The sequence below is a fragment of the Mauremys reevesii genome, linkage group 7, assembly GCF_016161935.1.
Source record: "Mauremys reevesii isolate NIE-2019 linkage group 7, ASM1616193v1, whole genome shotgun sequence".
Taxonomy (NCBI): domain Eukaryota; kingdom Metazoa; phylum Chordata; order Testudines; family Geoemydidae; genus Mauremys; species Mauremys reevesii.
The window spans coordinates 99,235,648-99,259,178 of NC_052629.1; the positions used below are offsets into that span (position 1 = coordinate 99,235,648).

General features: G+C 40.2%; 1 protein-coding gene across 12 annotated transcripts in view; it reads left to right on the forward strand.

The window, feature by feature from the left end:
- Window positions 1-23,531, forward strand: part of CACNA2D3 (calcium voltage-gated channel auxiliary subunit alpha2delta 3) — an 839,197-nt gene that overhangs the window by 102,232 nt on the left and 713,434 nt on the right. For 6 of the 12 annotated variants that reach the window (XR_005582636.1, XR_005582637.1, XM_039480700.1 and 3 more), the window contains exon 1: window positions 21,311-21,446. The exons of 5 other annotated variants lie outside the window; for them this stretch is intronic. Coding sequence is in view for 5 of the 7 variants with exons in the window: in XM_039480700.1 (XP_039336634.1) it covers window positions 21,353-21,446 (94 nt within the window). In the remaining 2 variants the exon portion in view is untranslated. Of the gene's footprint in view, window positions 1-21,310; window positions 21,447-23,531 lie in introns of those variants that run through there. One more of the 12 variants, XM_039480705.1, reaches the window with a different exon arrangement.

The following is a 23,531-nucleotide window of genomic DNA, read 5'->3' on the forward strand; positions in this document are numbered from 1 at the left end:
AATGTCCTGGAGAATTTAGACATCATTAGTTTTCCATTTATTTACACTGCATCCATATGTCTCTCTAAAAGAAGTTGTTCCTTTGCCAAATTATTGATGGCTTCAGAAGCTTTAAAAGGCTTCTAAAAGAATTTTGAGCCACAATATACCAGTTTTGTTTTCTTAAATATATGCACAGGGAAACATTTTTAACAGGGGTGGTTCAAAAAAAAAACCCCAAAAACCCTGAGGTTACATAAAGTGTGAATTCAAAACATTCTGAACAAACTTGATGTGCTCAAGTTCTAGCAAATGTGTTATCTCTAAGACTGACTGACGGTAGGAATGGGGAAAAGCATTTGAAAGTAGATGTGCCAACTGGCTACCCAAATGCTGTTGAATTGAGACTGTTGAGTTGCTGGACCAATATAAAGAGCGAAGATGTAGGATGCAAGCTGATATTAGTACAGCTGAGAGCCAGCAATAGTGGCTGTGCTGCAGAGAGTCAAGTGGAGAAGCAGCTTGATTTACTATGATTGGAGTTACTGGGCCAGAAAGTGAATACTAAGTGTTTTCAGCCAGCAGAAGCCAACTGAAGCATTTTGGTCACAAAAAAAGGATGTGGTGTAACCCCCTGAATTGACTCCTTCACCCAGAGGCACCCAGGAGAAGACCTACTTTCTTAGAACTACTTCAGTGAAAACATGTCTCATGTATTTGATAAGAGTTCAGACAGTCTTAGTCATTAAGGCAAAACAATATGGTTTGAATTAAAAATCAAGGTACGTCTCCAAATGCATGTTGGAATTCTTAGAAGGCAAACAGTGGAGTATAAGAATAATTTTAAAATAAAAAAGATGGCTTCCATAAATTCTGCAAGGCTCAGCTATTCATAGCAATGCAGTGTGGATATTTCCCTTATATGGCGGTGTTACTTTACCCATGCCCCACGGACAAGAGCAAAAGGAGATGCAATTAATTGACCTGCCTGGAGTTTTGCAAAGTTTCTTGTCATTGGTTAATGTTAGAAAACACACCAAATCTCTACGTGCTCCATGAGTGCACAGCTAAAGGAAAAAAGCTCTTCAAAAATTGTTTACCATATGTGATTAAGTAAGGAGACTGGAACTAGAGGCTAGAGATGCTAAAGGACCAGTATAAGAACCGAGTATTGAAATGATGGCAATGCAAATAAGCTATCCAACTTTGCAGATGTTCCTGAATTGGAAGGAACAACAAATACTGAGCAGTGCAGATAGACACAGGGGAATTTTTAGTTCATAAGTACCATGTGTGAAGTGGACTGCTCATTTGGCACAAACACAATAGCAGCTGTTGAAAATGTCTGTGGTACTATGGCATCATCACAATTTACCCATAGTTTTTCTACTTAACATATGAAACTGTGATTTGCATTAACAAATTATAACCATAATTTACATAATGACTAGGTATTACAATACACAATCCCCAGATTAATGCAGTACCCATACATTATTTTAGTTTTGCTGATATTACCCTGCAGTAGTACTGCTTGAACTCTTACAGTAGAACAGTGAAACTCTTATTGTGGTTTTGGAAGGGACACTGTTCTGCTCAGGCTGAATTGCAATGTTTTAATTTGGGAGAGGGGATAATTCTTCACATTTTTGTGAACAGCAAATACATAGGCAAAGACTTGTAGAAGAAATGTCATGTGTTACATTGTCTAATTTGCATCTCTACCCTTTTCAGCTCCTTGAAGTATCATTCAGCATTCTGAATCTCCCACTCCTTGAAATCACAGAATGGCCAGTTAAAAGTAGAATGTTGCTGAAACACCCTTGAATCAAGCTTATGAGAGATTTCTGCTGCTAACAATAAAGTTGGATCATTTAAGGCCATTACTTTTTTTTGCCAGTAACTTATAGGATAAATGGATTTAAACATTGTCACAATTTATTTTCCAATTATGTCATTGCAAATTTTGGTGCTACTATAGCTGCAATGCAATGTAGTTGTAATGCTGAGATGACAAAATAATTTGGGTCAAATTCTCCTTTCAGTTATAATGGTTGGACTAAGGTAACAGAACAAATTTTCACCCTTCGAGTTGAATGTTAGGGCAACTCTTTTATGATTCAATTTCTTGACAAGATTGCATAGAAATTGCTGTACTTAATCAGAACAGAGTTCTAACTGATTCAGTACCTTGCCTGTGACAATGGCTGAACACCAGATCTTTCAGAGGAACATGCAAGGAACTTTATGGACAATTATATAATAATGTCTCCCTAGGAAATGTTTCTTCCTACCACGGGCAATTAGCAGCTGGCTTATGACTTGAGGCATGAGGATTTTATCCCCTTATCTTATGTAATTGTCCAGGTTCCTATTATTTATTTATATGTCTAGTTACAGTGACATTAAAAATATGTAGATTTCCTTGACAGTTAAAGAGCATAATTCAGGTTCCTTAAGTGCACCTGGAAGAGGAAATATTTAAACCTTTTAAAAATAGTTTTATGTACAGTAATGCTTCCACAAAGTTTTAAAGCAATAGCTGATATATGCATTTAGCTCAAGCCAAGGGCATCTCCACTTGGAAGACTTGGATAGCCTCTGTTTTCACTGAAATAAGGTGTTCTGTCTCCTACAAATATGGTGGATCCTTAGGATTCTAAAATGTAAGATTAAAAGGACATATTTGTTTATCTAATCTTTCCCCTGCCAATGGAAAAATGTTCCCAAAGCAGATTGTGCAAGTCCATTTGAGTTATTCAAATTATGGAAATTTTACCACTTCCTTTAGGAACCTATTCCACAGTCCCTTGTCTGCCCTTTACAGCAATTATCCTGATAATCAGCCTAAATTTTCCTTTGTTTAATTTCTTCCCATTGTTCCTAGTAATACCCACTGGAACACCTTTTGCTCAGTTTAATATTTACACCCTTCAAATATCTGTAGGTGGCTCATATTTCCCTTTAGTCGTCATTTGGCAATTCTGAGTACGTTCACTACTTTTGATCTTTTCTCATAAATCAGTCCCTCCAATTCCTTTAATCACTTTCCTCAGCCTCTGAATTTCTTCCAATTTGCTCATTTATTTCTGATATTGAGGTACCCTGAACCGAATCCTGTAATCTATGTGCAGACTCACTGGTGCTGTATGGCAAGGGATTATCTCCTCCCTGCCCATTGTCTGATTGTTCTGCCTGTGCGGTTTAAAATCACCATATTGCACTGCAAACTCTTACCTAATTTGTGCTCTACCCTCAACTCCTAGATCTCTTTCAGAATTACTGTTTTTAAAATTCCTCACTTCTATTAAATAATTGCACTTTTTAGATGTTGTTCCTCAGCTGAAGTAGCTTGTGTTTTCCCAAGTTCTCACTTTCTTACCCATATTTATTTCTGACTTTTCTAGTTTCCTTTGTATTTCCATGTCCTCACTGGTGTATGCAATACCTTCCAGTTCACTGTCCTGTGCAATTTTAGAGTATGGTTTATTCTGAAAAGTGCTTATACAAAAATGGTACCTTCTTACTCTTCAAATATCCTGTCACTTGGTAATTGCCTTTTCAAATTTAGACAGTAATCATGAAAGCCATCAACGTGGTCTGATGATATGAACATAGGAATTACCATATTGGGTCAGACCAGTGGTCAGTTCAGAGGAAAGTGCAAGAAAAGCTACAGTATTTGATTATGGGAAACAAACAATTTTTAGTGGAAGTTATTCCAAACTCCCCATTGGTTAGAAGTTGGTTTATGCAGCGAAGCATAAAGATACTAGTTCTTTGTTTTGGTTGTAATCCTTATTATTATAACTCCGGATGTTCTCCTGAGCTACATAAATGTCCAAGACACTCTTACCTTACCTGTAAGGCATCTGAATTCACTGCTTCACTTCAAAGATGAGACTGTACAACTAATCACTGTCTCTTATCCATTAGGACTACAGGTATGAGATTACATTGCTTGTCTTTACCCAAGGGATAGATGACCATGATTTTGAAAAATTAAACTTAATCCATCCATTGTGATGGAGACATCCAGGGTGAAATCCTGCAAAATTGCCATTGGCTTCACTGGGGCCAGATTTCACCCCCAGCTTTTTACTGAACACACAGGGCTATGAAGATGCATCAGATAAATTTGGCTCATTGTATATACAGAAAGTGAAGAATGAAGAATTGGATGCCTGCCTGGATTTTTTGCGATAACTGTTTCCAATTTTCCTACTCCCCTTCCTTTATCTGTCTGAAAATAAACTCTGCAAACTAGAAAAGACTGAACTCTGAATTTGGTTTTCTTTCCTGTACAACAAGAGGATTATACTAATGGGGATTTTGGTTAGTGCCCTCTTCTTAGTCTGAACACCGAATTGACTGCACAATGGGATCCTGGTCCATATTGTTAGATGCTACTCTAATACAAACAATACATAATAAACCATAATGCACAGCCTTATAAATCTGGCAGCTAGGACAATATGGAAACATTTGTTTGAATTTTTCATTCTTAAATAGATTAGGAATTAAAAGATATAGGGTTTTTTTGCTGCAAATAAAGCAAAAGTTTCATATGTGGCTTAGAGTGTTTATAAAAATCACTACTTTCATCGTATCGTTTTCATGTTATCCTTTGTCCAATACTGAAATATTACATAAAAGAAAACTGCACTGAAAAAGGCATAGTAACAGTACAATCACGACTCACTTAGATAGTACAGCTTGTTAGTGATTATTGAGCTTCCCAGTGCCTACTGCTTTAGCTAGTGCCTGCTTTCTTTGCATTATCAGAGGTCGGGGGGAGGAGGAGGAAGAATTTGGGATGGGTGTAGTGGGGATGTTTTATTGCCCAATAATGCACCATGTGTTTTCTTAATTCAAATCATTTTATACATGTATTCACCCTTTTTAGACACTATTTTGAATTCCCAGTAGAGACAAGAACCATAGTAACAAGCATTTAGCTTCACAGTGCTTCTGAGGTTATCATTAATGGAGTTATTTTGATCTATTTCTTTTCATGACAGCCTTAAGCAGTAACCACAAATGCCTTTTCAAAGTTACCTGATTTTTCTCCTTGAACTCTTGTCTTAGCTTTCCTACATTTTTGATGAGTAGATGTTGCCTTTTGAGTTTCTAAACGTATCCTGGGCACATTAAAACATATTCAATTCTGTTTTTCAAGTGGGGAGTGGGGAAAGTGAAGCCCATAAACAAGGCTCAAGAGCATTGCTTTCTGAGATATATACCTGGTGTGGGATTAGAATTATGGAACCTTTGAATGTCAATCTGTATTTAGAAAGACTCTTCATTAAGAAGAGGAGGAAAAATCACTTCAAAGGGCTCCTTGCCTGATTGAGCTGGGGGGGCAGGAGGCGATGACTTAATACTTTGTCTTATTTGCTAGAAGGATCAACATGAAAAGGGGGGGAAATACATGTGGGTTTGTAGAGTAACATCATAGTTGCAGTGAGTATCATTAAAATGTGTATTGGCACCAATAAGCTATATCACAATATACAACCACTGAACAAGATTTACTCATATTCCACAAAACCTTCAGTGAAGAGGATGTTAATAAATTAATGATGTTATTTATTTAACACTTATACCAGGTAAATAACTGCTGCCCTATTTAACTTTATTTTGCAAAGAACAAAGGCTGTGTCTACTATGCCACAATTTAGAGTTCGGTGAAGTTTTTTTTTAACTTGCATGTCTACAAACAAAGAAATGTTCAGATGTATGTCCTACTAAAAAATTGAATTTTTTCAGGGAAGCATTCCTGGTCTGCACAGCTTTTCCAAAGTTTTCATGAGTATTTAAAATTCTTGCTGCTGTTGGTTATCTACCTAACTGTCATGACAGTGTTTCTATTCTCTAGCTGAATGACTTGGGTCACTGTGGGTTAGATTGTTGAATTGCTTATTTGAATTTACAATTTGCAATTGATCTTTCAGAATTCAAATTGTTGTTTTATGACCATTCAAGATTTCCTTTCAGGTAATACTTGAGCATATGAGCTTCAATTTTGTCTGAGCATTCATATTACTAAAGATTTTCCCCTAGAATATTTCTGCAAGCTAACAGAAAAGGGGGTGGAACACCAGTGGGAGCAAGTGCATTTAAAAATCCAAATTAGTAATTACGGAAAATTATTTCCAGTGTTCATGCAGCTCTAGTTACATTTTAACTGTATTTTCTTTATTGTAAACCTGTAGTAAATAATTTAGCTGGCTGCACTACTACTCTGCAAGTATGTCTAATCCAGAAACAGCTGCTGACTAGCAAATTTGGATTTCTGAATTTAATTGGTTCCATTGTGTGACCAAATAAAACCATGGTCATGGGAACTGTCCTGTTGGGTGCAGACCAATGATCCATCTGGTCTACTTTCCTGTCTCTGACATTGGCCAGTGTCAGCTGCTTCAGAGGACAGTGCTTAAAAAAAATCCCATAGTAGTCTCTTGTGGACTAACCTGCATATCCAGAAGCGTTCTTCCTAGAGCATGTGATGGTGGGGTAAGAAATGACTGCTTCTCTATTCCTAAGATACTCGCCTTGAGAGTTTGGAGTGAAATCTGTCTCGCCAGACCTAAACTTTTCCCTGCTTATTGCATTCACCATTGAAGAAGGAGTGGGGCTTTGTTTCTAACATGAAATAATGGAATTTGTAAGGTATGCACTTTTTCCAGTTACAATAAATACTTCCTTTTGTCATGGTGCAGACTATTTTTAAATGCTTGCCATTGCATAATCAGTAAAATTCAGATGAAAGATAACATATGAGATCAAGAGCCAGATCATTAACAGGACCTTAGAGGAAGGTCGTATTAACATTTAGCTGTGATTCACTGTAATTGATGTTGTTTTACTTTTCATTGGAATTCAGTCCACACATTGTGCAGCTGATTAATATAAGGATCTTTGTACACAATTCAACAGCTAACTCATTTTATTGAAATCAATTGTATATTTATGTACTCAAAAGCCATTGAGCATTGGGACATAGATGTCACTTAGAGTGTAATATGTAACATTTGTTTGAATGTATATTGCTGCCATTTAAAACTCTGCTTCAGGTGCACAGTGGTATTAGTGAAGGCAATTTGTATGATTTTGGAAGCAAAATTGACTTTAGTGCATGTTACTGTTCTTATGTAATGTGTTGCTATGGTGGATTGGATAGTGCTATATCTATTCAGTGGAAGATACTGACTGGTGTCTTTCACGTGAATAAACTCACATGTGATTTCTCATTGACTAACTCGTTAATGAATTAGGTGCCTAATCTTCCCACTAGGTGCCAATCTTTAGGCACCTAAATACATTTGAAAATGTGTCCCAAGAAAGCTAGATAAACTGAAGGCATTATCCCATTTGCCCAGACTAATGTGAATGCAGGTCATATTGCATAACACTGCTTGATCATGCAGTTCATTTTCTGGGGCTGTTGCGAGGACTTCACAAGGTTGATAACATGTTACAGGTTTAAGTTGCCTCTTCTTTTTTTTTATCATCATCACAATTATCAAAAATTTGGTTTCAGCATGAGCAGCCATTCTTTTTCACATTTATTAATCGCCTACCAGAAGTAACTCTCCCACTGTGCTGCGTCAATGGGAGACACTTTCCGGTCGACTTACCTTACCGGAGAGTGCTCTGCTGTTGATTTAGCAGGTCTTTGCTAGATCTGCTAAATCAACCCCTGCTACATCAATTGTAGCAGCATCGATCTCCCCATAGTGAAGACAAGGCCTTAGATTCAGAGGTTTCTTTACCCTGCAGTACTCCTGTGACGGGTTCAGTCACAGCGACCCCCTTGGGACTGTCACCTGATATGGTGAAACTACCTCCGAGCCCATTTTCTTTGCTAGTTTGAGACTTCAGAACCCTGTCTTGTTGAGCCAGACACATTAGCCTGCTGCATCACAGACCCAGGGTCTGAGCCACACCCCCAAAGCTGCAGACTTAACTAAAACAGCTCAGCAAGTGCTGCTGTCTCCAGCACCCAGACACCCAGCTCCCAATGGGATCCAAACCCCAAATAAATCCGTTTTTACTCTGTATAAAGCTTATACAGGGTAAACTCATAAATTGTCCACCCTCTATAAGATTTGCTCCCCCAGGTATTAATCACTTACTCTGGGTTAATTAATAAACAAAAGTGATTTTAAGTATAAAAAGTAAGATTTAAGTGGTTTCAAGTAATAACAAACAGAAAAATAAATAAAACAAAACATGCAAGCCTAAGCTTAATACATTAAGAAACTGAATACAGGTAAATCTCACCCTTAGAGATGTTCCAATAAGCTTCTTTCACAGACTAGACTTCTTCCTAGTCTGGGCCCAATCCTTTCCCGTGGTACAGTCCTTGTTAGTTCCAGCTCAGGTGGTAACTAGGGGATTTATCATGACTGGCCTCCTTTGTTCTGTTCCACCCCCTTGTATAGCTTTGGCACAAGGCGGGAATCCTTATCTCTCTCTGGGTTCCCACCCCTCCTTCTAAATGGAAATGCACCAGGTTAAAGATGGATTCCAGTATCATGTGACATGTCCTGTGAGCCCCCCTCCATTCTTCCAGGACTGGCCCGCACGTATGCACTGGAGGCTTGCATATAAACAGAGCCATCTACAGTCAATTGTCCTAGTCAATGGGAGCCATCAAGATTCCCAGCCACCATTAATAGCCCACATTTTGCATAATTACAATAGGACTTCCGAGTTATACTTCGTATTTCTAGTTTTAGATACAAGAATGATACATACATATAAATAGGATGAACAGACTCAGTAGATTATAAGCTTTGTAATGATGCCTTACAAAAGACCTTTTGCATAAAGCATATTCCAGTTACATTATATTCACACTCTTAGCATATTTCCATAAACAAGTGGAGTGCAATGTCACAACTCCTCTGTGAGGTTACCTGTGTGCATTTCTCTTCAGAGATGGAAGATTGGGGTGAAAAATCTTTCCAAATATACAGCAGATCTTAATACAAGTTTTATTTGAAATCTGAGAGAGAGAGAGAAAGTTTAAACAAAAATAAAAAATAATTTCCTTGGATCTCAATTTTACACTTGCTGCAAGTTAACAGTAGACAGGCTATTTTAGACAGATTAGCTTTCTGACCCTGTGTGTCCTTGTCCCAGGGCGCGCATGGTTGATTGTCTGACTCTCAGCCACCCCGCAGCACTTTCCCTCCTGTGGATTTGTCTTCACTTCAATATTAACTTGTATGTGGATAAGATTTAACTTGAGTGTGGTGGTGTTTTTAACTTAAGTTGGGTGGCCCATTAGAGGTGATAGGCTAAAACTCAAGTTTGCACAACTCGTCAGCTGCTAACGTGACCATGTTGGAGTGTGGACTCGAGCAAGCTGTGTTTAAGTGCCAGCAGTCCTCCAATGCCTTCTCACAATTCCCTGGGGTGCCTAGAAAGAACAGACAAGTTCTCCTACAATTAACAGGGAAAGAATTCATTGAGCAGCTCAGCTTACTGTAGATCAAAGAACCATGGGATATGCCCCCAGAACACTTATTGCCACACATGAGTGAGTGCAGTACCAGACCAGTGGGGCTAGAGCAGCTCAAGTGTTGTTTCACTGTGCGGCTGCACTAATGCAAGAGGAGTAATTAGAGTATAGAAAACTTGAGTTACTTCTGCAGTGAAGACATCCCTGTGTTGAGTGTGCCCCTCTGACACATACTGAAGAGCATCATCTTTGGCCTGGTCTACATCTAAAACTTAGGTGAACCTAGCTATGTTGTTCAGAGGTGTGAAAAAGTCACACCCTGGGAGATGTACTTAAGTTGCCCTAAGCCCAAGTGTACACACCTCTAGGACAACAGAAGACCCTGCTGCCGACCTAGCTATCACCTCTCAAGGGGGTGGATTTACTGTTGTGACAGGAAAAACCCTTTCTGTTGCTGTAGCAAGGGTCTACACTAATGTGCTACAAAGGCATAGTACAGCTCCACAGCTGTGTTGCTTTAGCGCTTGTAGCATAGACATACTCTGTCTCTGCCTCTGTCCCTCTTTAAAAAGAATGCTCCTTCCAAATAGCATCAGGTAAGAATCTATTAGCCCACAAAAGCCTTTCTGAATGTTATGTAGCTCTTTCCTGGAAAGAACATCTACCCCCTCAGAGCCCCTCTTAACATGTTGTGTCTTAATGGCCACACACATCTATCTTGCTGATTCCATCATATGGTTTGGGTAGATTTTGTTAGTTAATATGCCTATCTCCTTGTGATGGGGTAGACTAGGCTCAGAGGCCCCCTGCTGGAGACCTCAGGGTCCTATCACACCTTGTCCCAGACAGGAGCAAAAGAGAAGTCCTCCAAGTGGCCTAGAGTGACCTTGGGGAAGCAGCCGATCAGGGCCCAGTAGACTCACATAAAAGGAGCTGCAGGGCCAGAGTGAGTCAGTTGTTGCCTGGAGCTGGAGGAGTGAGAACTATATTCCTGGCTGGCTGACTGAAGGAGCAGCAGGACCACAGACAGATCAGTTGCTGGCAGGGACTGGGGGAGCAAGCGAGAGCTCCTGGCTGGCAGCTGGGGCTGAGTAAGGATTGAGCCCAAGGAAGGCTGCAGGAAGACAGCCCCTCCAGGGAGGAAGCTCTATGTGTGCAGCCCTATACCAGGGCTGGGACTATTTAAAGACTGAGGCTGGGGAGGGCTACAGAGATACCAATGGAGGGGTACTAGAATAGGCCCTTGGTAGACTGTATACCCCAGACAGGGTCTGTTCTGTTTCACATACAAACTGTGTGAGAGACTCCTCCAGAGGGCTGAGTCACTGAAAACCCACCTGACAAACCACCAACAAGGGTCACCACAAAGAGAGAGAGAGTGTAGGTACATGCACCCGACCAGGGGATGCTCATGAGAGGTGGGTGTCATCCGTTATACTCCTTTACTTCGGTTTGTAGGCAGCAGGAAAATAGACTCTGGAATGAGGGTTAGAAAGATATCTGACTCGCAGGAGCAGTGCCAGAGTTTCTGGCACCCTAGGCAGAATTCGGGGGGCGGCATTTTGTGTGCTCCCCATGGGGCATGTGGGAGCTTCTGGTTCCGCTCGCATCGCGCTGCCGAAGAAGGATCCTCCGCCGAAAATGCCCCAGGTGATAGCAGCAGTCATTGAGCTGCTCAATTGCCTGCCGCTGTTTTCTGTGGCACGTCGGCAAAGGGTCCTCCTTCGGCGGTGCAATGGGAGCGGAACCGGAAGCTCCCATGCGCCCCATGGGGAGCGCACAAAATGCTGCCTCCCGAATCCTGGCACCCTAGGCAACCGCCTAGAGTCGCCTAATGGAAGCGCCGGCCCTGCTGACTCGTACATCCAAAATTTGATCTGAAGAAATGGTTACATCTTTGGGGTTTGTCACAAAAGGCAACCATGTCCTTTAAGTCATTTTAGTTAACTTATTACCCTTGTATCTATTGAAAGAATCTTTAAGGACAAAATTCTCACTTGACATTTTCTTGAATTGCATCAAATATTCTTGTTGGAGGAAAAAGGGTCAGTTTTAGGTTGTAGCTCAGATTCTGTTAGTCTGATCCTGTTTCTTCTTTATGTAAAGAGATAGGGGAATTGTGTTTGGCTGGTGCAGTTCAATTTCTAGAAGGCTACAGGCACAGCACAAAGCCCATTTTCGCTATCTTTGCAAATTAGCTGGCTCTGGAAACTGCTTAGCTAAATTGCTCTGATTTTCCTCTGGACAGTTCATGGGAAGCAAATCTTTCACGAAAGCCTGGGTTGCCCATCATCACTTTCAGCTTGTCAAACTATTTACAACAGTGGAGGAAGGTTAGATTTTGTTCAGGTCAGCTAAGCCTATAGAGAAGGGAAAAAGAGACCTATGTTAGAGGTAGGCACAAAAAAGTGGCAGCTTGAAATTGACATAGTAGGTGGCAAGAATAGAAGGGACCTTATATTACCATCTCAGGTTTTGCTTGGCGCACAGCCATAGTAATTTTTGCCTGGTTCCTTCTCCACATCTGCCCTGGTCAGAATATCTTTCAGGACTGGAAGAGCCCAAATGTGTGATGGTAAATATGGTGAGTGTGACCACAATGTGGTGTGTGGACGCAGCTGCTCACAGCTCTCCTATTAAGCTAAGTAATTTGCCAAGTGCACTCCCCAAAAATAAACGTCTTAAGGGATAGCAACCTTGTCCAATCAGAGCACCTTCCAATACTCCATATATGGATGCTCCCTCTCATCTTAAAATTAATATGGTTTGTGTATATATAACAATTCTATAAATCACTGAAGGCTCAAAAATCCCTAATATACAATTTCTTTACTCCAAAACAAACTTAATTCATGATATTTCTTTGAATCCATGCTAATCTCTTTCCTTCTGCCTTTTACCCACATTGGACTATTTAAGACTTCAGTCAAGGGAAGAGTAAAATGCAAGAGAGTTATAGCCTCATATAATGGCCATACAACGGTTCTCTGATGTTTTTGAAGGAGTACACTTAAATAATGACACAGACTTACTGGTGGTTTGAAATAGGTGTCACAACTTCAAGACCAAGACAGTGAAACTAAACGCTTCAGCAGAAAGCCCAGGGAGTTCTAAAAAGGAGAGCATTCATCATTTGCTCCTATCAAGTTATCTTCCTGCCACTGATGCACCTTTTGGTAAAATCCACCAGGATAATCTCTACCCAGTAGTGGTTAGGTTGATTTCTCTTCTACCAGAGAGGATTTATGCCCCCAGCTGATAGTGATGCCTTTTTGCACTAGTTCTTCCAGGACCACTATCCCCAAACCTGAAACTTGCAATTTGTTAAAACAAGGAGTGGATGGGAGTGTGAAACCCACACACATAGGAAATAATCACCTGAGCATAAAAGTCACATGTTAAATTGCACACCTGTGTTGAGTCAGAGAGCGCATTTTGGAAAACTGAATCGCAATCGCTATAACTACCAACATCTAAAACAAAAATAGAGTAAATTAACACATGCAGATAAAACATGACAACATAATTTATATTTATGCTGTCGCCATTGTGGGCCTACAGCTTAGGCCTCTAAATGGCCATTAGTGGGGTGTCTTTTTTTTGTTTCTTTTAAATTCTTTGGCTGAGGCAGGAAGAGGAAAAATCCCCAATCAAGCTAGACTTATAAATTAAGTAGCTGTTGGGAAATAATGCCTCCGGGGGGCTGCCATTAATCATCTGCTACCATCTTGTGGGTCCTACAACATTCATTATCAGTTGTTCAATTGTTTTCCACTTATTTTTGGTAGCTATCCAGCTATTATACTGTCACACTTTTTATTTTGCTTAAAAAAAAGTTAGAAATAAAGTTGACCTGATGTAAATGTTGTATTTTAATTAATGAACGTGAAGCAATAGCCACTTACTAGGGGAACAAAGCTATGGTGAAAGCAGTAAAAATGCCTTAAAAATTAGCCAATTCCCAGAGTTTTTAAAATGTGCTATTAATCTTTCAAAAATATTTCATCTACTTTGTAAGTAGAATTGTTATCAAGATAAATACTTTTTATTTTTCATATTTATTTTATTTATATATGACAGAAGGGAGCTGAAATAATTATGTGTATAGGTTTTGTTTAAAAGTGGAATATGAGAATGGAAATATTCCTTAATTTGTGTCAGACTGTAGTTCTCAATTGCAGTGCTATGATATACCATTAGTAACACCTCATGCCGTGATAATGAAACACTGGGCTCCCAAAAGAGGCCGGTGGACTAAAGAAGTGAATGCTTACACCTCGCAGGAATCTGCAAGCTGGAAAGTGTAACAATTTTATATAGTGGGGCTTTAGAAAGGGAAATTGGTCTTAATCAGCATAATATTTTATGCTAGCACAAAAGCAGCAGTATGTAATTATATGATCTGATGAGGTATACACACTATGGATTTTTGCACATCTCCATTATGTTGTCTATCACCAGCTTATAATGGCCTTACTTTATGCCACTTGCTAGATTTTTCCCATGTCTGTAAAATTTTCAACAAAAGCAGAGTCTGTTTTTTGTCCGGGGGGCGGGAGGTAAGAGGAGTGGGGTAGGTGCTGTTTTTTACTAGCAAATATTCTAACAGTACGTTGACAATAGAAGAAATTGAAGGGTCGCTGTATTGGTTGACAGGGGAAGGATTAGTGTTATTGAGGAGGGTATCCAAGTTTTCATACTCTAATAAAGTGAGAATTTTGAGTTGGGACAAGAACTCCTTTCCATTGTTTTTTTTTTTTTAAATAGGTTTGCTATGTACAATATTAAACACAGATATGGTAATTTTGAGGCTGATAGCTTTGCATGCAAAGAAAATCACTCTTGGTCACACGATGAAGGTCCATGTTGTGGGCTCACCTTTAAACATTAGACTTAGAACTCGATCATTCAGAGAGCCCCTGGGGAGTAAGTATAAATAAAACATGTCCTTTTCACACAGGGCAAAGCTATAATTTGCCAAGTACATTGTAATTATTTCTTGTTAATTATCTCTGTGCAGTGTTTTGTGCACCAAAGGTAGACCACTTCACATTCACAATTGTAGAGAAAAATAAGACTAATCCCTTAGCTGATACTAATTTCAAAGTTGAGATTTTGACAGATGCTAACCTGCTGCCCTTTCGATTCATAAAAATGGCACCTAGAGGTGGACTGACAATTACATTACACAAAGTTCTGTGGTGCCAAGTCTAAAAAACCCCCATTTGAACTGCTTAGAAAGCGCTTTGTTTCAATATTTTAAAAAGATCCTCTATTAAAAGTTGTGTAGTTTCTCATTGCTTTTCACTTTTTTTAGTTCTATTTGCTCTGGGTTTCTGTGCTCTGTGTTATATGTAGACTTGAATGGTATGCGATGGGTGCTGTGTAACAGTTAAGCTGCACCTGAATTGTGTGAACTTTATACAGTGGATGTAATTTAGCCCTGGTGTATCCATGAAGTCAATGAATTTATGCTTTCTTGCACCAACACTGCATTTTGGAACAGTAATGAAGCTTTCCTATAAATATGGTAGGAAGGTGATGAGAATGATTAGTCAGTCTTTGTGTGTGTGTGGGAGGGGGGATTATGGGATATTGTGTATGTCATAGACACAGGTCCTTTTTTGAGCAGAGTACCTTTTGACTGGTGCTTGCCAATGTTTTGGAGGGGGCAGTTTCTACTCTGTAGTTTTTATCAGAAGCCACAGGACTTGTTTCCCCCTCTTTATGGCTTAGAAAAGAGGTTAAACCTTTTCTTCATGATTTTTTTTAATCAAAAAGGTGCCACTTTTGGAACAGGCAAAGTGTGTATGGAGAACTACAGTGACTAGCTCCTAATTTTATTTCATTTAAAAGAAATCCCCTCTGTTTGGGGGGAAATGGTGTATTCTTTGGGTGTTTTCTGCACACCTCATATGAAATCATAATACCCCATTAGTTTGAAAATCCAGGGGGAAAGCTTTTTGTATCAGTAGCTACAGTAGGCCAATAAATTAAACCAGGGTGGGGTGAGGGACAGCTCACAAACAATAATAGAGAATTTAGAGAGACGCTCAAAAGTGTTTTCAAAAATGTGAGACTCAGCTCTGAAAAGAGTAGCTCAGTTTGGCAGAAGAAAGACAAATCTGTAGAATCAATACATCAGGAATAATGAACTGGGGTAAAAGTGAAGCGGCTAGATTGCAGATTAAACGATGAAGAATTTAAGCAGTATGCAGGAAAGGCACAAAGGAATTTCAGGCTAAAAGAACAATTAGGGGATCAAAGGGTAAAATAACCTAGTTCTGCAAAAGTGACTATAGAGGCAGTCAGAAAGGATCATCAGAACAAAAAGGTAAGAATAGTATGCACTGTATTAGGTGGAGTATGTAAAGAAATGAATGGGGCGGAGGGAAAGGACTGAGTGAAAGGACAGAGATAAACAAAAAAAATACAGAAAACTAGGGGCTTAGAACAGTAAATTTATCCTTGTTTACCATTGCGATTCTGGCTCTTGTAAGCTTCCTAGAAATCTCATGCAGATGGAGCTCCAGTTTTAGGCATTGTTCATCCATGCCTACAGGGCTCACCATTTTTATTTGAGGTAAATGCACCTTGCTACCTTTGTCTTGCCACCATGTTCCAATATACCCAATGTGAGCTTTTCCCCATTTGTAGTCATTTTGAAATGGTCACCGATAGTAAAGTATTTTAAAATTTCTTATGAAAAAAATTACCAAAGGACCTAATCCTGCAACATGTTGAGAGCATCCTGCTAGTTTACTAACCGAATTAATGCCACACTGTAAGACCAGCCTAACAGGACTTTTTCCATTCATATTCAGCATGGAACTGAGAGAGCCTGGACTGCAAGGTCTAATTTAGATTGTATCTTGCTTGAGGAGAGGAGCTATCGGTGGTGTTTTTCTGTAAAGTTCTGCACATGCTTTTGGTGTTGTATAAATCATAATGAGGAGGCAAGGAAAGGGTGGCAGTTTACCATGAGGTGGGAGGGCAGAAATCCAAACAGATGAATATTTTAAAAGCATGAATGGACAAAACTGAGTTTAACAGTAATAGTAAATATTGGGCAGGGTTTGCTAGAAGCAAAACTCGAAAACTCTTTTTTCACTGTAAACCAGGTGCTGTCCTCACAAAAGACGACACAGTACCTGTCATGAAAATGTCGGTCTGAGAAGACAAGCAGCAAATGGGGTGGGAGGGATAAAACAGGCAACAGTGGGGGGAGGGAGAGGAGAGAAAATATACTAAGTATTTTTTTTAAAAGTAAAATATCTATGTTTAGAATGGCAGATAGGAATACATTCCCATGGCCAGTTTATCCTCGATTTATATTGGTTGACTTAGTGGACTTCTTTCTTGTAGGCATGACAGCAGAAATAGGTCTTGATGAAGGGGTTGAAGGAAGAGAGAGTAGTGATTTTACTGATTACAGGTAGGGGATGCCAAGCATGGAGGAAGGCACAGAAACAGTTATACAAGAAGAAGGCTAATAGGAGGTGAAGGGGTGGGGGCAGGAAAAAGGGTGATGAGGTTGAAAAAATCACTGTAAATCAGAGGAGGAAGAACCTGATAGCTTTGTTTAGTTTTTGTTGCATGCACTGGTACTATGTTCTTGCAGGTTTCCCCAGGAGTGAATGTTTCTTCAATTTAAAGCTTAGAGACAGGAAAACTTTAATTTAATATTTTCTCTTAATCTGCCCCATTGTTGCAGTTATTCACTGAAACAGTAAGTGTAAACACTATCTTTGTGTAAATCTGGTGCCCTTTCTTTCCACCCTCCCAGCCCCCTCCTCCTGGTTTGGCTGTTCTCTGGTTGAAGGTAGTAGGTTGTTTTTTTAGGTTAATTTCATTCTAGAATTCCCTTGATTGCCGGGCTAGAAGCATACTACATACTTGCCACCAATTTAAGTAATAGGTTTTTGTCAAAGTGAAGGTTTTCCAGCCTGCTCCTCAGAGACAAACACATTTGATTCACTACCCCAGGCATACGATCATTATTAGTATTACTGTTTGCCACTTTACAATTTAATTAACAGAGAGTCACCAAGCTTTTTTTAACTAGCCTAAGGCTTCAGCTTGGAAGAAACATGCTAAATATGCTCTCCCAATGCCACCTGCTGATGCTGAGACTACATATCCACCTGTAATTTCATTTTATGTGAGGTTTACATGCAATCATGTGTCCACCCAGAAAGAATAACTTTTCATGTGCCCTCTCTTCTTCTTGTGGTGGGCAGCAGTGACTATGTGGCAGAAATATTGAAGTATACAATATGACCCTTATGGAAAAGATTTATGGAATTTAATAGCTATGAAACCAACTAGGTTCTATAGAATTTACTCTTTAACAGAATTTAATAGAGAATGATATTGTTTGTAAACATTTCTTGAATCATTCTGTAGAAGTCAAAAGCTGGGATATAATTCTTCATTAAATTACATGGGAATTTTCTATAAGGGACATTTCTACATCAGTTATTTTCTTCATAGAGGTACGGGACACTAACATTATCTAGACAGCTTGCGAAGATCTGAGTATTGTTATTTACTGATCTATTTAAATTGCCTTTATGCAAATATGTAGTAATAGGGGCAGATAGGTGAATGAAGGCATCAGCACAGTGATTGTTGGCATTCTTCCAGGGCTGTCTTTACAGTTTGTTAATCTCCTCAGAATAATGTAACTGAGGTGACTGAACTGGCATTTCTGGAAGCTCTTCCTCCTCAAATCTGTCTGTCAATGATGATTAAATACAGCAAAGTCACTGCGTAATGGGATGGGGAGCAGTGTTCTTGCAGTGAGGCTCATGAGGAGAGGTGGGGATGAGGCCCAGGCAGTAACTGACCATACTAGTTGGGAGCAGAAGTTGCTAAATATATACCACCTTGCTAGCTTTGATCTCCACATGGTAATAAATAAGACAGACATTGTGATGTCTAGTGGATGGGTTGGTTGCCAAGAATGTCAGTGTTCTGACCCTGGCTCCATATGCTGTGCGTTTTTTAGGACAAGTCACCTAATTTCTGTGTCTGTGTCCACATCTGTAAAATGGGGATAATACTCGCATCAAAGGATGTTTTGTGGGTTTTAATTATTTACATGACTTTCTTGAAAATGTAAACTGCTGTGCAAGGGCAAAGTACTATTTTTATTTTACTGGGTGACTATCCCATTGGTTGAAGGTAATAATACCTTTACTTTTCAATAGTACTTACATCCAAGGTTTATTAATATATTCTAAAATACTGGGTAAAAATTATCAGTGTGTGGAGTATGTGGAAGTAGTACAAAAAGAGAATAGGAAGTTTTACAACAGATATTACAATGACAACTTGTACTCTTTTCCTTTCTGATGTGACATGACATTAATGTATATATGCTGTGTTGTACAATTTTGCAGTAACTGAAAGATGTTATTCATGGTGTTGAAGACAATAATGGCAATAAGGATCCATAATCCTTCATTTTTATGGGGGTGGCTTTATATTTTCTCCTGTGAATGTGGAAGCTATTACGTGGATTATGTGAGACTTTCATTTTGCTTTAAGATATATTAATGTTGTAAGTGGTTTTTTACTAAATAGAAGCAAGATATTTTGTTTGGATACAATGTATGGTGTCGCTATCTTTGTTTCACATGTTGGCTGAGAGTTTAGAGCTCATCTCTACTTAGCCTTCACCCCACAGAACCACACCACTGCTGCCAAGATAGCCTGGTGCTTGGCTGAGATGAAAACAGCTGGTTGAAGCTTAGCCTGACAGAGGTCATGTTGGTGTGAAGAGGAAATCACTTTGAAGAGTTTTAACTGATTGTTCAGTATTTGCACAATTAAACTAGTCAAAAAGAACTTAATTTGACTGCTCCTGAATTCCCCAGTGTTCACATAGCATTAGTCACATGTGCTACTATTTCCAGGTGATTAGGAGACTTTGTCTCATCCTGATGGACAGTGGCCTGGCCTCAGTTATACCATACCTTTTGTCACTTCCCATCTGGATTGTAGCAATGCAATATTCCTGATACTAATGCAGAATGCTGCAGCATGTCTCCTCACTAACAAGGGTTACCGTGGGTATGTCAAACTTGTCCTTCATTGCTACACTGGTTTTCCATAGAATACTGAGGCAAGTTCAAAGTCTGGGTCCATATCTTCAAAGCACTCAATTGCCTGGACCCAGCATATCTAAAAGAGTGGCTAAAGCTGCAGGATGAAAACTAACTCTGCTCCTCAGGGTCAATAGAACTTTTTGTCATAAGGATAAAGCACATGTGGGCAGGAGGCAGAGCTTTCTGGGGGACAGACTGAGGCTATGGAACAAATTCCGTCAGGAACTAAGGACCATCACAAATCTAACTATCTTACACTCCAGATGCATGGTGCATTTCTTCAGCCTTGCCATCCCTAACATACACACATAGCAACATGTAAATTTAATTAAAAAACCCAAACCAAACACTATATTGCATACCCAGTTTTCTCTCTGAGAAGAGGATGAGAGAGAGAGAGAATGAACCACAGATCTAATGTATTAAGTAATAAGGCCAACTGGAAAGTGCACAGGTTCTACAGTGATAAGTGTGATACAAGACCATGAAGAGAATAAAATAGGATTCTGCAGCTGGGTATTAAAACACATCATCAGTTTTATGATAAGACAAACTCATAGCTAACCCCTAAAGAGTGCTAATGGTCTAAATGAGATTGTGCTCCGTGTGTGTTTGGGATAAGGAATTTGATGGCTATTCCATTTCCACAATCATTCTTACTTTCCTCTAATTTTGAGCACTGAAATTAGCTATATTTTCAATTTTTTTGAAGATGCCTCTTTCTGCCAGCTAGTTAGTGTTAATTTCAAACACATAAAATACACCTGAAAAGTCTTATAAAACAATACAAACCACCTACACAAGTACCAAGCTGCTGTGCATATGTGTTCATTGTAAAGGATGAATGTGATTTGTCCTAGCAGGCTTTGAAAATACTCATTCTAACCCTTGTATGCAAACAGGTGAAGTATTTTTGCAGCTGCAAGGTACAGTTGTGTTGCACAGACATGTTCTTTGAACTTCACAGTAAATGAACAGAAAATATGCATACAGAAGTTTAGGTTTTTTACTCGTAATGCTGATATGTAGAAAGCTGTTCTAGGTGGTAAATCTTGAAGAACTATTCTTCTATAGAACTGTATATAAAGTTTATACTTACATCCATGTTTGCATGCACACCCCCAATAGGATCATTTCCCTCTAATTACCACTTGTGAGCAGGAAGGTGTTAGTTTTATATGTGTACTAGACCTAACTTTCAGATGTGGAGACCTCAATAGGATGCCAAAATCCCAATAGGGATTTCATGAGTACAATCAGATGCACACATCCAATCCACATCAAGGTACATTTTACTTGCCCAAGTGTCAATTTACATACCAAAATATTGATTATTATGTCCTAGTTGCTTATTACACTATTCACTTTGGTAGCAACATTGAATACATTAAAGTCTAGAAACCAGATTATCCTCAGGGATTTTATGGTGGTTTATACCTGTCTGAAGGTGCCACAACCCCTCAGTTCAGCTCTTAGGTGATCAGCAAAGCCCCCAAGTTAGTGGAAATAGCTAGAAAAGTGGCTTGGCTGGAGGATTGTGATGGGGCAGAACAGATCTGGAGGCCTTGGGGCCCTGCCTCAACTCATCCCAGAAAAGAGCAGAGAGAAGTCCTCCAGGCAGCCTAGAGGGGCTGTAGGGGTTCAGCCAATCAGAGGAGCTGTTGAAGCAGCCAATCAAGGGTCAGAAAGGCCATATAAAAAGAAGCAGCAGAGGCAGAACAGTCAGTTGCTCCCTGGAGCTGGAAGAGGGAGCACCAGGTGCCTGGTAGGCTGGAAGAGCAGCAGGACCATGGACAGCTCACCCCTGGTCTCAGTCTTGCCTGCAAAGGCTGCTGAAGAGCCATGTGCCTGGCTGGCTGGAAGAGCAGCAGGACCATGGACAGGTCAGTGTAGGCAGGCTGAGTCAGAACCTAGTCAGACCGGGTGAGGGTAGTGTGATGGGCCCCGCTGGTCTGGTTGAAGACTGAGCCTAGGCAAGGGCTGCTGAAGGGACACCAACCAAGGGTGAAATGGGCCTCTGTTGGGCTGTTAAAAAAGGCAGTGCCTCCAGGGAGGAAGCCTTGGTGCTATGACCCCATACTAGAGCTGTGAGCAAAAACTAGAGACTGTATGCCCCGGAAGGAGGGACAGTACGGGAGACTCGGCCAGAGGACTGAGTTGCTGAAGACCTGCCAAAAGAGAGATTGGGGGGGGGAGTTGTGCTTGCGAGAGGCAGGTGCCACACCATTGTAAGAACTGAAAGAAAAGGTGCACACCCAACCAGAAAGGGGGTGCCTGTGAGAGGTAGGTGCCACCCCATTCAAAACTGAACAATTGCAGGTGCACATCAGCCAGAGAGGGGCGCTCAGAAAAGGCAGGTGCCGATGCCATTATAAGGATCTGACACGCTTCTCTGGAACCAGTTTTAAATTAAAGTTCTTCTCCATGTCTTATGAGGGACAGTGGTAGTATCACCACTGCCTGCCCACACTTGACATGAATCCATTGTGGGGCCCAGGCCAAAACAGAGTCAGCTCTTGTGAATCTGCTCTTAAGGGTACTTATAAAATGAGACCCTGAATCCCAGTTAGTTTGAATTTTGGAGCATTCTGAGCAGAAGCTGTATTTTATGACGACTATCAAGAATCTGGAGTAGTGTGCTTACAAATGTATACTTCCTGTGGCCAGTTTCTGTAGGAATGGTCTGTCTTTTCCATGTGAACCATACAGGGATGGTGTGATGGAGTGAGAGGATGTGAACATGAGCTTAGGCAGGCAGGCTAGCTACTAAAATAACTATTAATACTCTAGCAGTAAAAACAATGAAGAGGAAACAGCACACTGCCAATCCAGTGATTTTTTTTTCTTTTATTGTAAAAGAAAAAAATCAACTTTAAAAGGGTGGCATGCATTCAGCAAATGGTGATATTGAAAGAGTCTCAGGTCACCACACTCTATTCTCTTCATAAGAGAAGATGGATCCAGCATAAACCTTAGCAGACAGTAGTTAAATTCTTGCCTTATGTAGCTGGATGCCCTTGCATCAGTTGGTACAGTTGTAAAGGGAAGGAAAGCCACGTGAAACTTGGGCTGCTGCAATCCAGCAGCCAGCCTAAATAAAATGTCTGTGATGGGAACGATAATGAGCTTAATTGTAATTGGCAGCAAGCATCTGGTTCACCAATGGTAGGGTGAGTTTAAACTAGCAGAGAAAAGGAGCAAGAAGTAGGAGCTGGGACTAGATGACAGGGATGGATCACTCAATAAATTGCCCATTTCTGCTAATTTCTTCTGAAGCATCTGGCACTGTCCACTGTTGGCAGACAGGATACTGGGCTATATTGACCATTGGTCTGACCCAGTATGGCCGTTCTTATGTAGATGTTAACAAAGGGCTGGAGGTGTGAGCCTCTCTGGTCCCCTGTATCTCCTTTCCATTCCTCTGTCTGTGCACCCATTTCTCCCGGTTCCTGGGAACCCTCCCCAATCCATTCTAAGACTAGGTAACATAGGTTGGAATAGATAAGGTGGCACTGAGCTATTTGCTGATCAGTCCTATCTAAGTTCCTACTCAGGTAAAGGCCTGGGTAACTCAAGCTCTGGTGGGACAGCAAGGGGAGCAAGATCCAAAGCTGCTTTGTCTGAGAAAAGCCTTGCCTTTTGAGTTGGGGACTATCATACCTGAGTTGAAAAAGGCCTTGTCTACTTCGGAAATGTCTGAAGATTGAAAGTCTGGCCTTATTCTTTTTCTGGTTTGGAAATAGACAAAAATGTGCTGTCCTAGGTGCTTGTGATAAAACATCCCACAGTGACCAGCCAATAACTGTAAAGGGAATTTTTAACCTAAAGCACGTCCATAAACAGTACAGTAAGTCCAGAGAGCATTACACTAAACTGTGCAGTTGTGCATGAAGCCACTGTGAGCTCACAAGCATTGTGTGGTGACTTGGAGTGCTGTGATTTAGCAGCTTCCATTTTTGTTTTCCATC